Source organism: Silurus aristotelis, assembly GCF_946808225.1.
Source record: "Silurus aristotelis genome assembly, chromosome: 13".
NCBI classification, from domain to species: Eukaryota; Metazoa; Chordata; class Actinopteri; order Siluriformes; family Siluridae; genus Silurus; species Silurus aristotelis.
The window spans coordinates 11,756,508-11,772,475 of NC_139586.1; the positions used below are offsets into that span (position 1 = coordinate 11,756,508).

General features: G+C 39.3%; 2 protein-coding genes across 2 annotated transcripts; one reads left to right on the top strand and one right to left on the bottom strand.

Annotated features, from left to right (window-relative positions):
• Positions 1 to 1,872: 1,872 nt before the first annotated feature.
• Positions 1,873 to 12,087, top strand: cog4 (component of oligomeric golgi complex 4). Its single transcript, XM_083558502.1, has 19 exons — positions 1,873 to 2,059; positions 2,683 to 2,765; positions 3,134 to 3,248; positions 3,376 to 3,550; positions 3,694 to 3,887; positions 3,980 to 4,085; positions 6,190 to 6,347; positions 6,432 to 6,490; positions 6,832 to 6,965; positions 7,168 to 7,286; positions 7,363 to 7,529; positions 9,146 to 9,311; positions 10,124 to 10,186; positions 10,281 to 10,397; positions 10,732 to 10,824; positions 10,925 to 11,008; positions 11,087 to 11,188; positions 11,511 to 11,639; positions 11,792 to 12,087. Exons 1-19 carry the CDS (start codon positions 1,910 to 1,912, stop codon positions 11,924 to 11,926), a joined length of 2,349 nt encoding a protein of 782 aa, XP_083414628.1. The 5' UTR covers positions 1,873 to 1,909; the 3' UTR covers positions 11,927 to 12,087.
• A 273-nt stretch (positions 12,088 to 12,360) lies between these two features.
• thap11 (THAP domain containing 11) lies at positions 12,361 to 15,889 on the bottom strand. The gene has a single exon (XM_083558631.1). It carries the CDS (start codon positions 14,502 to 14,504, stop codon positions 13,689 to 13,691), a length of 816 nt encoding a protein of 271 aa, XP_083414757.1. The 5' UTR covers positions 14,505 to 15,889; the 3' UTR covers positions 12,361 to 13,688.
• Between the last annotated feature and the right edge of the window lie 79 nt (positions 15,890 to 15,968).

A 15,968-nucleotide genomic window follows, 5' to 3' on the forward strand; every position in this document is an offset into this window, starting at 1 on the left:
AATCTATATCTTTATTTATATCATCAGTGTATAATGTAATTAATCATTTTACACTCTTCTTTTGTATAATCTCTAGCCATGTTTTTTGTTGCAATTGTTTTGTTTAAGCACTTTATCTCACATTGCGTACGAGTTCTCATTGATCAGACGTTATTGATTATTAATGTATAACAGCTGTGAAGCTGCAAATACCAGACTTGTATTAATACCCTTATTCAGTCAAAGGTATAGTTGTAAGCAAAAAATTTTATTTTTATTTTGCTTCAATATTAATATGAAAATTAATATGCATTACATATGGGCACATATAAAATCTCAGGGGCAAGCTTTTATAGAAAAATAATCCGCTTCGCGGTGGATACTGGATATTTATTTATTTATGTGTTCTCTGCGACACCAGGTATGACCCACCTGGTACAGCATGAGATAAAGACGCCATTTGGGGCGATAGTCCGACAACGTCCCTACAGGGTCCCAGAGGCCCGTCGCTGGGCTATTGAGGAGGAGGGGGATAAGATGCTGCACGACAGGATTATCGAGCACTCAGCCAGCCCGTTGGTCCAGCCCCATAGTGCAGGTGTACGCGAGGTGTTGGGAGAACTCAGGAAGGCCGGCCTGAAAGCGTACCCACAGAAATGCAACTTGGGGCTGACTGAAGCACAGTGCCTGAGATACCGTATCGACAGGGACCTATTGAAACCACAAGAACTGTGACGTCGGCCCCACACAACAACAGGCAAGCGCTCCGAACACGACAGCCAGGCCACGTATTATGGAAAGCCACGGCGCACATGGCAGGGGGGCGGAGCGACACAACCAGGCATGGCTGGAGCCTAATGAGGAGAGCACGCCTCCAAGCTCCAAGCAATGTTGAGCAAAGGACTAATAAATACTTGCATTCACGACTATACTTCTCCCTTTCCCCCACCACTCCTGTGCACTGTAAATAAAACATGACATGATTCCTTAAATTCTGCTCTCCTGTTATGTGTTTCACGAGAGCGAGTCTCTAAAACACATATATTGCAAAGAACAAATATATTAAAACAAAAGTCAGCAAGAGTCTTTTGATAATAATTATGATAGGAGATAATAAAAACTTTCTTTCGGCTTCTCCCATTAGGGGTCGCTACAGCGGATCATCCGCATGTTTGATTTGGCACGTTTTTACGCTGGATGCCCTTCCTAACACAACCCTCCCTATTTATCCGGGCTTAGGACCGGCACTAAGGCTTTTGCAACCCTAATGGCTGGGGTTGGTTCCGTGACCGAACCTGGGCCGCAGCGGTGAGAGCGCCGCATCCTAACCACTAGACCACCAGGGATATGATAGGAGATAATAGCCATAATAAATCATAGTACTTTGAATACTTAAGTACATTTGAAGGCAAATACCCTTGTCATTTGACTTAAGTGACATTTTAAAGGGAGCAATTTAACTTTTACTGGAGTAATATTTTACCTAGTGCTTATCTACTTTAACTTAAGTACAAGGTTTGTGTACTCCACTGGTAATTATACATGTGGAGTGAAGTGTAAATTCAAACCCCCAAGCGAGCAAAATGAACAAAAAACAACACAGTGGATTCACGTTTATTATTATATTCAGAAAATACCACTTTTTATGGGGGTCGTATCATTTTATTTAGTTGTATTTATCCGCCACACCTTAAAGGTCGGTCCGTGAAAATATTTTTCGACATTAATCCGGTCCGAAGCGCAAGAAAGTTTGGGGACCACTGCTGCACATGATAAAAGAAAAGGAGTGTAGCTGTCGTGAGGTGTAATTAGTATAGCAGTCAGTAGGGGTCAGTGTGATCTAGAGGAGCGGAAACTCGTGGAGAAACAAGGTGATGATGAAGAAGAAGAAGAAGAAGAAGAAGAAGAGGAAGTGACGTGTTTTGTGTAGATGTGGGGATCCGTCATGGATGAAGTCGGATCTCCGGCGTTTCGGCGCTCCAGCGCTCAAGCTTCGTCCTCCATCCGAACAGAGACCATCGAATCTCTAACAGACCTGGAAGATCTGGAGCGGGTTTATGCTCAGCTCTGTGCTGAAGAGGTGACATTTCTCCTTACTTCATACTAATGACTCACCAGAACCGAACAGTGTTTACATTAGTCTTCCTCCTTCAATAACTACTACTAATAATAATAATAATACAAATAAAACGTTATTAAAAATGACAAATAAAAGGTTTATCAACACTGGTAAACTGGTGCAGCTGTCAAATCATAGAACTGCCATAAGTAGAGCTGTCAATCACTATTAGCCACGCCCACCATAAAACCCAAATACAACTTAATCTAAAATCTATTACACCCACCCCTTTAGTGCTTAAATTATGTATGTTATTGCATTTAACCCCTCAAATTTGTATATACTGTATTCTATTGTCTTGATCTGATCTGACAATGTATTGATTATTTGTGCTGTTTACTGTAATTTTGAGATTTAACTCATTGTCAGGCATTACAGCAGTAGTTCATGAAGAGTTGTGTTCTGCTGCTACATGCCGAATGTGTTTCAGATGTTTTCAGATGATTTTCTCTGTGTATATCCTCATATAGTCATGTTTTATTACATCTCTGAGATAAGCAGCATATCCTAGACACAATTTGAAGCTTTTACCTGATGTATAAGTGATGCATTTAAACATCGTGCTGATGTAACTGGTCCTGCAGGTGGAGGTGCAGAAGGAGCTAAAGGTTCTTTCTGGACAACAGAGCACCATTGAAACCAAAATGCTTGCGCTACAAAGGATCGGGTAAGTGTAAGGAGCAGTAAACAATAGGATTAATTCACCATTAATATATATCACAAAAATATCAGGTTCAGAGCTGTTAATATTGGCTGTAATTCAAACATGTACATGATTTAATAAGCTCCTTGATGGGTGATTAAATATTTTTTTTCTGCATTTTATATTGTTGATTTTCGAACTGTATAATTTAATGAGTAGTATGTAAAATTTTACACCGGTAAAAAAAATAAACCATGAGTATGTTATACAGTATTTAGAAAAAGTAAAGATAATTACATGGGATGTTTAAGAGTGTGTGTGTGTGTGTGTGTGTGTGTGTGTGTGTGTGTGTGTGTTGGTGGGTGGGTGGGTGGGTGGGTGGGTGTTTTTAGACCCAATCTGCAGTTGATTGAAGGAGACGCCACACAGTTATCTGGGATGATCAACTTCACTTGCAGCCTGGCAGAGAACGTCAGCAGCAAAGTTAGACAGCTGGACCTCACTAAGGTCAGACAGACACACACACACGCACACAAGCACAAGCACACACACACACACACACACACACACACAAGCACACACCTGCAACCAGGCTACATCTCCTACATACAGTGTGTATGTGTTTTGCAAATAGAAACGGCTGTACCAGGCCATCCAGCGCGCTGATGATATTTTGGATTTGAAGTTCTGCACTGATGGCGTTCAGACCGCTCTTTGTAACCATGACTACGAACAAGCTGCCGCCCACATCCACCGCTACCTGTCTCTCGACCAATCAGTGATTGAGCTAAGCAGGCAGGGTGGAGAAAGTGAGTCCTGATTACAGCTAATTATTATTTTGCTCTGTTACTGTTTGGTCACCATTCCATCTTTTATTCAGCTCTCTGAGCTCTTCGTTTGATGTAGTTTTGTGCTCTGTACACGTTTCAGTAATTCCTATGCTACTCGACAGGCACTGCAGTCGACGCCAGTCTCGCTTTGCTGCAGGAGGCGGAGGTTAATTTGAAAGCGCTGGTTACTAAGCGACTAGAGGAAGCAGTTGCAACGGGCGATCTGCCTCAGGTCGAACGCTTCTTTAAAATCCTCCCGCTGCTGGGCCTTCATGAGCAGGGACTCGCACAGTTCGCGAAGTACCTCTGCAGTCAGGTGTGTGTGTGTCTTTCTTTTTATAACCTACATGATGTTGATGTTGATGTTGTTGTGTTTTTTCTAAAAGTTTTCTTTCTCTATTTACTCAGTTGGCAAGTAAAGCAGAAGAGAATCTGCTCCTGGCTATGGGCTCTGATCTCAGTGATCGTCGTGCACCACTGATCTTCGCTGACACACTCACGCTACTGCTGGAGGGTAAAACCACACTGCAGACTTTCTACATACAGTGAGGAAAATAATTATTTGAACACCCTGCTATTTTGCAAGTTCTCCCACTTAGAAATCATGGAGGGGTCTGAAATTGTCATCGTAGGTGCATGCCCACTGTGAGAGACATAATCTAAAAAAAAAATCCAGAAATCACAATATATGATTTTTTTAACTATTAATTTGTATGATACAGCTGCAAATAAGTATTTGAACCCCTGAGAAAGTCAATGTTAATATTTGGTACAGTAGCCTTTGTTTGCAATTACAGAGGTCAAACGTTTCCTGTAGTTTTTCACCAGGTTTGCACACACTGCAGGAGGGATTTTGGCCCACTCCTCCACACAGATCTTCTCTAGATCAGTCAGGTTTCTGGCCTGTCGCTGAGAAACACGGAGTTTGAGCTCCCTCCAAAGATTCTCTATTGGGTTTAGGTCTGGAGACTGGCTAGGCCATGCCAGAACCTTGATATGCTTCTTACAGAGCCACTCCTTGGTTATCCTGGCTGTGTGCTTCGGGTCATTGTCATGTTAGAAGACCCAGCCTCGACCCATCTTCAATGCTCTAACTGAGGGAAGGAGGTTATTCCCCAAAATCTCGCAATACATGGCCCCGGTCATCCTCTCGTTAATACAGTGCAGTCGCCCTGTCCCATGTACAGAAAAACACCCCCAAAGCATGATGCTACCACCCCCATGCTTCACAGTAGGGATGGTGTTCTTGGGATGGTACTCATCATTCTTCTTCCTCCAAACACGTTTAGTGGAATTATGACCCAAAAGTTCTATTTTGGTCTCATCTGACCACATGACTTTCTCCCATGACTCCTCTGGATCATCCAAATGGTCATTGGCAAACTTAAGACGTGCCTGAACATGTGCTGGTTTAAGCAGGGGAACCTTCCGTGCCATGCATGATTTCAAACCATGACGTCTTAGTGTATTACCAACAGTAACCTTGGAAACGGTGGTCCCAGCTCTTTTCAGGTCATTGACCAGCTCCTCCCGTGTAGTTCTGGGCTGATTTCTCATCTTCCTTAGGATCATTTAGACCCCACGAGGTGAGATCTTGCATGGAGCCCCAGTCCGAGGGAGATTGACAGTCATGTTTAGCTTCTTCCATTTTCTAATGATTGCTCCAACAGTGGACCTTTTTTCACCAAGCTGCTTGGCAATTTCCCCGTAGCCCTTTCCAGCCTTGTGGAGGTGTACAATTTTGTCTATAGTGTCTTTGGACAGCTCTTTGGTCTTGGCCATGTTAGTAGTTGGATTCTTACTGATTGTATGGGGTGGACAGGTGTCTTTATGCGGCTAACGACCTCAAACAGGTGCATCTAATTTAGGATAATAAATGTAGTGGAGGTGGACATTTTAAAGGCAGACTAACAGGTCTTTGAGGGTCAGAATTCTAGCTGATAGACAGGTGTTCAAATACTTATTTGCAGCTGTATCATACAAATAAATAGTTTAAAAATCATATATTGTGATTTCTGGATTTATTATTATTTTTTTTTTATTATGTCTCTCCCAGTGGACATGCACCTACGATGACAATTTCAGACCACTCCATGATTTCTAAGTGGGAGAACTTGCAAAATAGCAGGGTGTTCAAATACTTATTTTCCTCACTGTACATGTATTTGTACATACAATTCATATGACTCATATTCTACATTTATTATTTTATTACTAAATCTAATTTCTCTGTATATATTGTTCCTTACACACATTTGACTTATTTACAAATAGATCATATAAAATATAGAAATGTGCACAATTTCACTGCCCAGAACCTGAATATTTAGTTTAGTTTGCACAATGCTGCTATATGTACTTCTGGTTGATGCCGAACGGCACTTTGCTGTGTATCTGTAGCATGCAATAACAATAAACTAACTAACTAACTAATAAAAATCTGATATGTGCTTTGGTTTGTATTTTGCCATTTCTTCCATGTGAGTTCAAGCAATTCACTGTTATTACACTGTTATATATTTAGATATATTTTGGGCAGGGAATTTAATATTATGAAAAAATATATATATAAAAACACTGCAATATTAATTTACTTGGTTCGTGTTTGTGTATCTCAGGTATCGCTCGGATCGTAGAGACGCACCAGCCTATAGTGGAGACGTACTACGGACCGGGCCGGCTCTACACACTCCTCGCACACCTCCAGAAAGAATGTGACGCACAGGCACAGAAAGTGGTGGAGAAGTTCATCCAGCAGCGAGACTATTGCAACAAAGTGTGTGTTTGTTGTGTGTTCAGGTTTTTAATTTGTCTTCTCTTTAGGTGTGTCTGTGTGTATGACACTATGATGTCCCTGTAGTTCCAGGTTGTTCAGAGCAGCATGATGAGAGGTGTGTCTGTGGAGAAGATCGAACCGAGGTACATTAAACGTGTTGTATAACAATTCTGGATTCTGATTGGTGAAAGAGTGTTAATAAGTTTTCTATAACAGCAGCTTCGACAGTAGTGCAGGTTTATATGAATATGCTTGTTCTAGTATGTTCTGTTACATCTATAGGTTAATCAAAAAGTGCCTATTTTGATTTCATGATCGTATTTACATGACTGACCGATTACATGACCTAAATGTATTTGCAGATTTATTGGCACCCTTGGAAAATATGGGCTATAGAAATCTAATCAATTGTTAATGAATTTAACTAAATACATTTCACAATTTAAAGAAATAACCCGTATCAAGTAGTATATTGTGTGTGTAGAGAGCTTGACCCGGTCTTATGTGAGGTCACCCTGATGAACTCAAGAGCAGAGCTGTACCTGCGTTTCCTGAAGCGCCGCATCTCGGCAGATTTCGAGGTTGCAGATGCAACAGCGACAGATTCAGTGATCCAAGGTATCAAACTCCAGTTAACTCGATTCTATATTCCTTTTAGCTTCACTTAAATCACACTGTAGCCCTGCAGCCCTGTACTAAAGTTCCTCTACCCTGGGTATTTATAGTGAAAAGTGAAAATAATCACAAGCGAGCTTTAGATAATATTTTATACATTTAACGAATTATGGTTTTCTTTTCTTTTTTAAATTTTTTTTATCAGAGCACCAGCAGTGTTTAGAGCGATTGCTGAAGGATTGTAAGCTCAGTTGCACCATACAAGAGCTGATTGGTTACTACATCCCCATGGAGGAGTACTACATGCGAGAGACTGTGAATAAGGTGCGTGCACTAACAAAATCAACACATGCTTTATACCGTGCGTTATAATTCAATGACGTTGGATTTCATTGCTCAGGCGGTCACCATGGATACAGCCGAGGTGGGTCAGCTGAGTTCCAGCATGGTGGACGACGTGTTTTACATTGTAAAGAAGTGCATCAGCCGAGCACTGACCAGCGGGAACTCGGACTGCGTGTGTGCGATGATTAATCACGCCATCAGCGTGCTCGAGACAGATTTCAGGTACACACTGGCACATGTTGATCTCCGACATTAACCGTAAAAGGTAAAGCTGCAACTGTTCCACTGGACATTAAAGAAAATCACCTTAAAGCTGTTCTTATGGACTTTTAACCAAAAACAGCAAAATGTAATTCTGTTCTCTTTCACGTTATACTTTTCTGAAGGTTTTGAAGTATCCATCTGCTATTAGATCACACAAGTTTCAGAAAGTAGTAATTTAACATATTTATTTACAATTTAATTTATACCCAAACACATTTAAATGAAGACTTTAACGTCTGATCTTAGACTTTTATTATAAATTAGTTTTTTTTTTTTTTTTTTTTTTCTTCTATTTTTATCTTTTTTAGTATAGTAAAAATTCTTGCTTGTGGTACACACACACACACACACACACACAGACACACACACATACCATAAATACAGTTGATAGAGATTAGAAAAAGACTTCCTTTAAGTGTCCCTTTAGGGTTTATTTTTGTTTTTGTTTTTTTGTCAGATTCCTACTTGCCTTTCAGAAAGGGCACATAAGCATAGGGTTGCAAAGGGGTGGAAAATGTACGGTAAATTTCCATGGAAACTTCATCTGGGGAATTTTGGAAATATTCCAAGTGGGAAACTTACAAGGAATTTATGGAAATTAATTAGAAGTGTTGGGAAATCTATAAAGTGGAAAATCATATACATATATAAATATAAACATTTTGTTTTGGTCATAAGCTGATACATGCAAACTATGGATTTTTATTTCATTGTAAGTAGACAGTTATAGATATTTCTAAACATAGTACATTAATAATATCAAAATAAAAAACATTTTGACCAGTACTGTACTTCTGTATAAGAACAGAAAACTGGATAGCAGATAGTAGAAGAACGAGCATCACATCTTGAGCTCGTTAACCTCTTAAACTGTTAATGAAATAGTGCTAGCTTACATTTAGCACATCTGATTTACTGTCTGGCCAGTTACTGTATAAACACATTTGGGTATTTTCAAAATTTTAATACCATAGATTAAACATATTTACCCAAGTAATATAGAAGAAACTGACTTGAATTGGTTTAATCTTTGCACTCAAATGCAAAACTTTGGCTTAAATATTCCTGTGGTAGTCAAAGCCTGGAAATGCCCCCTTCCAGCTGACCGAGGGGGATTGTTTGTGCGGGATGGTCTTTTTTTAGATATATTTTTAATAAATGTCTGCTCAGTGTATTTGTTTCTACAATGGTATCATTTTATTGCACAATAGCAAGGACGTTTTAAACATAAATGTATGTAATATTTATGTAATTTACGTGAATACTCGCCAAGATAGAGACATTATTTTGTGTGTAGGTTTTAAGAAGTGCAGTAAGTGTGCTGTGTGCATGTGACTGATGAAATTCAACTGTTTTAACCACGAATTTGTTTAAACTACATTTAAGTTCTCTGTTATAGGCTAACATGCAATTTAGTAAATTCACAGTTTATTCCAATTAATTCATCTTAATGCCTATATTTTCCAATTAATTCCATGGAAATTAAGTCTTGAAAGTTCCCAGAATTTTGCAACCCTACATTAGCATGAAAAAGACCAACATGAAATATGTTTACATCATGTGAATGTGTTTAGGGAAGTGCTGGTGACGAAACTGAGAGCTGGTTATCCAGCCAGCACTCTGCAGGATCTGCATCGTGGTGTTACCAGCGCCGTCAGCCTGATGCAGAGCAGCTTACAGCAGGGAAAAATCCAATCTTTGGGCATCGAGAGTCAGGAACAAGCCAAGACCGCTTACCTGGTGAAAACCATCTCATTACATCTGCTTTTTTCTCCATATTAAGGATTATATTGTACAAGTAAAGCAGCATCCATCAGGATATCAGAACCAGAACCATGTCTGATAGATTTATGTATCCTTTTTTCCAGTGTTTTGGTGTTAAGTCCAAAGATTATGTGTTTAAAGCATTAAATAAATGTGTTTTAATCACTATTCTAATATGTAGCTAGATGGGAAAATAAATGGCAATAAGCCTAACGAGTCAACTCTATGAATGATTTGACTCCTTGACAAGAGTCAGAATATGAATCGATTCTTATTAGTGAACTAATTATTTGACTCTCTTAAAAGACTGGAATTACACACAGATTATTGTTAGTGAGCTAAGTCAAATGGTTAGGTAAAAGAGACAACTCTTAGTGGTGAACTGGATCAAACCTCGCTTAAAAAAGTGCTAGAATTTAAGTGAGTGGACTTTTTATTTAGCTGATTCAAATGATTTGACTCACTAAAAAGTTGAAATTTGACAGCGCCAACTGTTCTTTGTGTGTCATATCATGTTGGGTTTTTTTTTACAATTATGAATTTTAAGAGTTGATTTTTTTTTAGTGAGCCATTTGATCTGACTCACTGAAAAGTGTTTTAAAAGTGTCAGCTTTTATTTAAAGGCAGAACCTTTATGATCTGACATCAGTTGTTTTCGGTGTGCCAAAGCAAATGATTTCACTTAATAATGAGAACCAGACAGTTCTGTTTGTTTGTCTATTGCCCTAGCTTGGCTCACATGTTGCTTACTAAAATGTATTCTAAATGCTTTATGCAATTTATTCCAGGTGACCCTGAATAACGTACAGGTCTGCAGCGAGAACATCAGCACTTTGAAAAAGAACCTGGAGGTCTGATCATTTCTGTCACCTGTTAGATTAACAGTTTTTCTTGGAACCTGTCCTCCCCTCTTTTCTAACTTCTTTTTTTTTTTATGCTGTTTAGAGTGATTGTGCCAAATTGTTCAGTCAGCTGGCCGGGTCAGAACACGCTCAGGCTAAGATCGACAGCTGTTTGTCTGACTTGGTGAACACATCCAGCAAGTTAAAGGATCTCCTCCAGGTCAGAAAATGTTCGAGATGTTAGAATTTTGATTTAAAAAAAATCCATATATTAAGGTTTAATCTATGGATTATTTTTATAATATCCACATGTAATATTTTAAGATATGGATTATGAATATTAAATCATATTAAATTATGGGTTATTCTGTAATCTATTTTTAGATATTTAAATGTGTACCTTGATTTATTTATTTATTTATCCAAATGTTTATGCTTAAAGTTTGAATATCAGGTGTGTGTGTGTGTGTGTGTGTGTGTGTGTGTGTGTGTGTGTGTGTGTGTGTGTGTGTGTGTGTGTGTGTGTGTGTGTGTGTGTGTGTGTGTGTGTATAGGAGGGTCTTCAGGAGCTGAGTAACACAGCTATTAAGCCGCAGGTGAAGCCATGGATCAGCAGCTTCCTGTCAATTGCACACAACATTGAAGAAGTGAGAAGTAAACTCAGTAATTAAATAATACGCTATTATAGAAAATTAATCAACACCTTCTGACCAACCAGAATCGTTTTTTTTTTTTTTTTTTTTTCAGGAAGAGTTCAGTGAGTATGAAGTTAACGATCCATGGGTTCAGCAGCTGGTTGTGCAGCTGGAGCAGCTCATGGCAGAGTTTAAGGTAAAAAAGGAAAAAAAAAAACTTTCACACGTTTTGTTGTGGACGTGACATGACGTCTGACAGAGCGCTTGTCCTCAGGCCGGCTTGTCCCCCATCATCTATGACACACTGACCAGCCTGATGACCAGCTTGGTCGCCATGGAGCTGGAGAAGACTATCTTTAAATGCACCTTCAGCAGGGTGAGTCTCTGTGATATACTTAACACTTCTTACCTCATCAAACATTTCTCTAATAACCTTTCTTTCAGTTTCCTCACTTCTCAGCTCCTCCATCTGAGAACAGGAGGAATCAGGGACAAATATTTTTTCTGAAGGAGACATCCTTGCTCAATGCTTGCTAATGGTTACTCTCATTCTGTCTTGCTCGATTTATTTCTCTCTCATTATATATTTTTCACACTGTCTGCCTGTTTCTCCCCATCGTTTTTCCTTTGTCTGGGTTCTGTTTCTCTTATTTATTATATAATTTATATAGATATCACTTTATGTCTGTCTCTCACAGTTGGGTGGTCTGCAGTTTGATAAGGAGTTACGTTCGCTGGTTGCTTATCTCTCCTCCGTCACCTCATGGACGATTCGGGATAAATTTGCTCGCCTCACTCAAATTGCCACCATCCTCAACCTGGAGAGGGTTTGTACCCATGTTAAATCAGTGCTTGTGTTTTATTTCTTTTTTTGGATAATAATTTGAATACTAGTATGCTTGTGATTTTTTTTTAAATTTACTTATACTGTCCAGGAGTGAAGCGGACCTAATATTCTTTTCCCTTGGTCTTATTTCAGGTGTCAGAGATCTTAGATTACTGGGGACCGAACTCTGGGCCTTTGACATGGCGTTTGACTCCAGCTGAGGTTCGACAGGTCCTGGCTCTCAGAGTGGACTTTCGCAGTGAGGACATTAAAAGACTCCGCCTTTAATACGCCACTGAAGCTGACTGGATCATTTTTTGTTATTTATGTTTATAAGAAAGCAAAAGACGATGTATATAATCGAGGGTTTTGTTTTTTTTCTTTTCATTTGCATAATAACTTGATAAAGGTTTTTGGGTTTGAAGTCATTAAAATAATTGTTCTATCAATACCTACAATATCTGTTTTTTTATGCTCAGTTTTATACCCAAAATGGGGACTTGCTTGCTTGTTATTAATATTATAAAACATTTGGATCACCAGTAAAAAATTACTTCCAAGTCTGATTTTAAGTTTTTTCCTAATTGCTGAATTTACCCTCCATGATTTCTGTAGCTCTTAACTTAAAACCCTGATAAAGAGAAAACTTTGTCAAACCTATAGTTAAATACTATTATGCTTTTTGAATATTAATAAGCAGTGCAACTTCTGTGCTATGGACTGGTTTTCCCAAGAATTTAATAAAAAATAAAAACAACATTTTTTAATAGGAATAACACAAGCGCCTGAAAATATTAAAGAATCACTACATCAAAAAATATACTTGTTTGAAATCTCTCGCTCTTTCTTTTTTTTTTTTCAACTCCAAATCCTCAGTTCTTCTTAACAAACAGTGAAGATTCCCATATTCGGATGAAATCCTCGGATCTTTCCACTCGTATCAAAATATGGCAACAAACAGGAGGTTAAACGAAAAAAATAATGAAACTTGTATAAAGATGGAACAGTCTGAGGGAAAGTGAAGACTACACGGATTTATATATATGCTGGCAATCATGAAAAGTCGAGACCACTTAAAAAAAAAAAAAAAAAAAAAAAAAAAAAAAAGGAAAAGCAAATAGATTAAAAGTTTAGGAAAAACTCTATTGTAGGATGTTCTGCACTCGCTGTTTTTATGTCTCAAACACACTTATCTTCTTTAATAGGCTGCAGGTTGCTACGGTAAAATTTCAGTGTTCTCTTCCTACACGTTTGTCTGCTGTTAAAGATAAATCTGTCACAAAAGCACCACAAACCATGACTCATGACTCACTGAGGGATGTCAGGTGTGTGTGTGTGTGTTCAGAATCTGAATAAACATACAGATTAATAAATTATGATCTTCCCGAACCATTTTTTGGGTTGAAAATGGAACGTTGATTCGTCATGACAAGTAACTGTCACACAGACATAGAAAATGACACAAAAAAAAAAGGGAACTTGAATGTACTTTTTCCTCGTAAGATGGAACTGTGACAAGAACATGTTTGGTACCTTTAGTCCATATATTTTTACCTGGAATTGTGGCTGTAGTGACCGAAAATGTAGATCAGTGAACCATAACTGACCTTGATTATAGACACTGGAAGACAGTATCTTTTTTTTGTTGTTATTGTCTGAAAGTGTAACTCCAATAGAGGACCAAATTGAAATGAATCAAAATGTCTGTATTGACATATTTCCTCTAATACACCTCTGATTAAATTAGTGATATTAGGGGGCGGGGATTCACGAGGGCGTGTCCTTATTTTCCTACACGTGCATGTTTATAAGTTAGTTTCCTGACGTCACTGATGCTTCACACAACACTCAAAGTTGCTTATCGAAGCTAAAGACACCACGATATTACCGTGATAACCTTTTTGTCGTATAGTTTTTGACACATCACTCCTGTTTTTCTGAAACACTGAAAATTCAAAACAAAAATGTAGCCTCCCTCTCCCTCTGTTACACATCATTCTGTTTCGGTCCAGTTTGTACTTTTTATATATTTTTTTTTTTTTGGAGGGGGTCAGACTTTCTTCCGAACCGCACCGATACCGGAGAGCACACGGTCGCGCTCGCGGAGCTCCTCCTGCAGACGCGCTTCGTTGACGCGCAGCTGGCGGATTGTGTTCTTCATCTCCTTCATCTTCACCTCCATGAGGGCGATGATGTCGCGCTGCTCGTTGAGTTTCCTCAGGAGCTCGGCTGATGTCGTGCCGGTGGTCAGGGAGTATGAGTGCTCCTCTCCGCACAGCGCCAGGTACGGACCGGGTGGATCTGGTACCACCGTCACCACCACCTCGGTGGCTTCCTCGGACTTGAGCGACGGCACTGAGCACGAGCCGTCCGCTGTTACTGTGGCTGCTGTAAGTGATAACGATGAGGATCCGGAGGTCGACGATGAGGATGAGGATGAGGACACGGCAGAAGCGGTTGAGAGATACTGGCCGTTCTGTCCGATCTGCACCACGAACTCGGTCTCGCCCTGTGCCTCGCTGTGGATTGCGCCGACGCTGGTGAGAATGGGCGCAGGCGCAGACGCAGCGTACACCTTCCTGCCCCTGCCGCGCCGACTTCTCCTCTCGTTCACGCCGCGTAACGGGAAGAGCGTCGGAACTCGGATCGTGTAGGTCTTCCTGCCCCCGGGGAAGTGCACGCTGCACACGCGGTGTCCCGTAGTGGGCTGGAAGGTGCTGAAGCAGCCGCTCACTCCGGCCCGGGAGATGTTCTTCAGCCAGATCTCCCGCTGAGTCGGGTCTTTCGGGAAGGTGTAGAACCGGAGCTCGCGGTCCCGGTGCGAGTTATTATAGCACCCAGGCACGCAGCACGTGAAGCCTGGCATGGCGGCGCAGCGTTTTTATTTCCCTCTTCACATAAATCTCACTCAAGTTTCACCGGATTTTGTTTTGTTGATCTCCTTCGTGCGCTGTTATCAAATGCAACGGCCTAAAAGCGGAACTACACGTCCCACAATACTTACGACTTCCTGTTCCCCCTCCACTCGAAAGCACGTTTATGAGCGACGAGTCTGCGCACAACAAACGCAGAATTTCCTCTGCTAATAAACGCGCCGCGCATTAACGTACTGCATAAAAAATTATCTCACGATTCACTCACTCATCTTTAAATTTTTTGAGATAATAATAATTTAAGGCATAAAAAGAAAGGAATCTTGCAGATAAACATATAGCTACTGGAGGTCATCTTAACAGTTAAATAAAGCTGATCATTTGGTAAATTTTAACTTTTCTGGATATAATTTTTCTTTTAGGGATCAGAGATGGCGAAAGTACACACATCGTTCACTCAAGTAAAAGTACAGATACTCAAGTTTGAAAGTGCCTGTTAAAAACTCAAGTACTGACTACACTTTTTCCATTAAAGTTAAAGTAAAGAGGTTTGGGCTCTTACATGTATCTAAGTAAAAACTACATTTTTTAGTGTCACACTGAAAATTGGACCTCACATTATATTTATATAACAATACAAAAAAACTTCACATTTTCTTACCCCATACTTTTTGTTGCTTTCTGCCTGCTCATTATTAGCTTAGTAAACTAGCCTACATCTGTTCTGTTTGAATGTGAGACTGAAACTAACCTGAATAAATGTTACTAAAAACATTTTTAAAAAAGACAAACAAACAAACAAAAAACAGCCTATGTCTGTGCACCAGTGGTAGATTGTAGTGCAATGACAAGAAATAGGTTGATGTGCTGAAAACGGTGCACAGTGTGAAGAAAAATATCGATCATGTCACCAAATAGATTAAAACTAAAGGAATTAAATTTAAAGGTTGACTGAAAAATAAATCGCGAAGTAAAGTACTGATAGCAGAAAAACTTTGGAACAGTCACAATGTGTTTGTACTTTTTTACTTCCCATCTGTGTTCGGAATACAGTATATTTACAAATATTGAGTGAATATGTTTATGGGCAAAGAAAATTAAGAATAAATATACAAAAATGTATGAATCTATGTTTTTTCTGTGTGGGTGCAAATCACTGTTTACAGTTTGGACATAAATTTTGTTAATGATAAAAAACAGAAAAAGAAAACATTACAACATTTAATAAATTTGTAAATGTAAAATAAGTAAACAAAGCCGAATTATTCAGACAAATCTATATAGAAAACTTATCTTTAAACTCAAATTTTAATTAGGTTTAACATGGGTTGCATTTACACAGTATGAGGGAAAATAATAGTTATTATATTAGCAAAAATCAGCTAAGAGCCAAACAAACTAATAACAACCGCATCGGTTGCGCATTAGTGTAGTTTAATTCGCCCGGAAGTAAACAT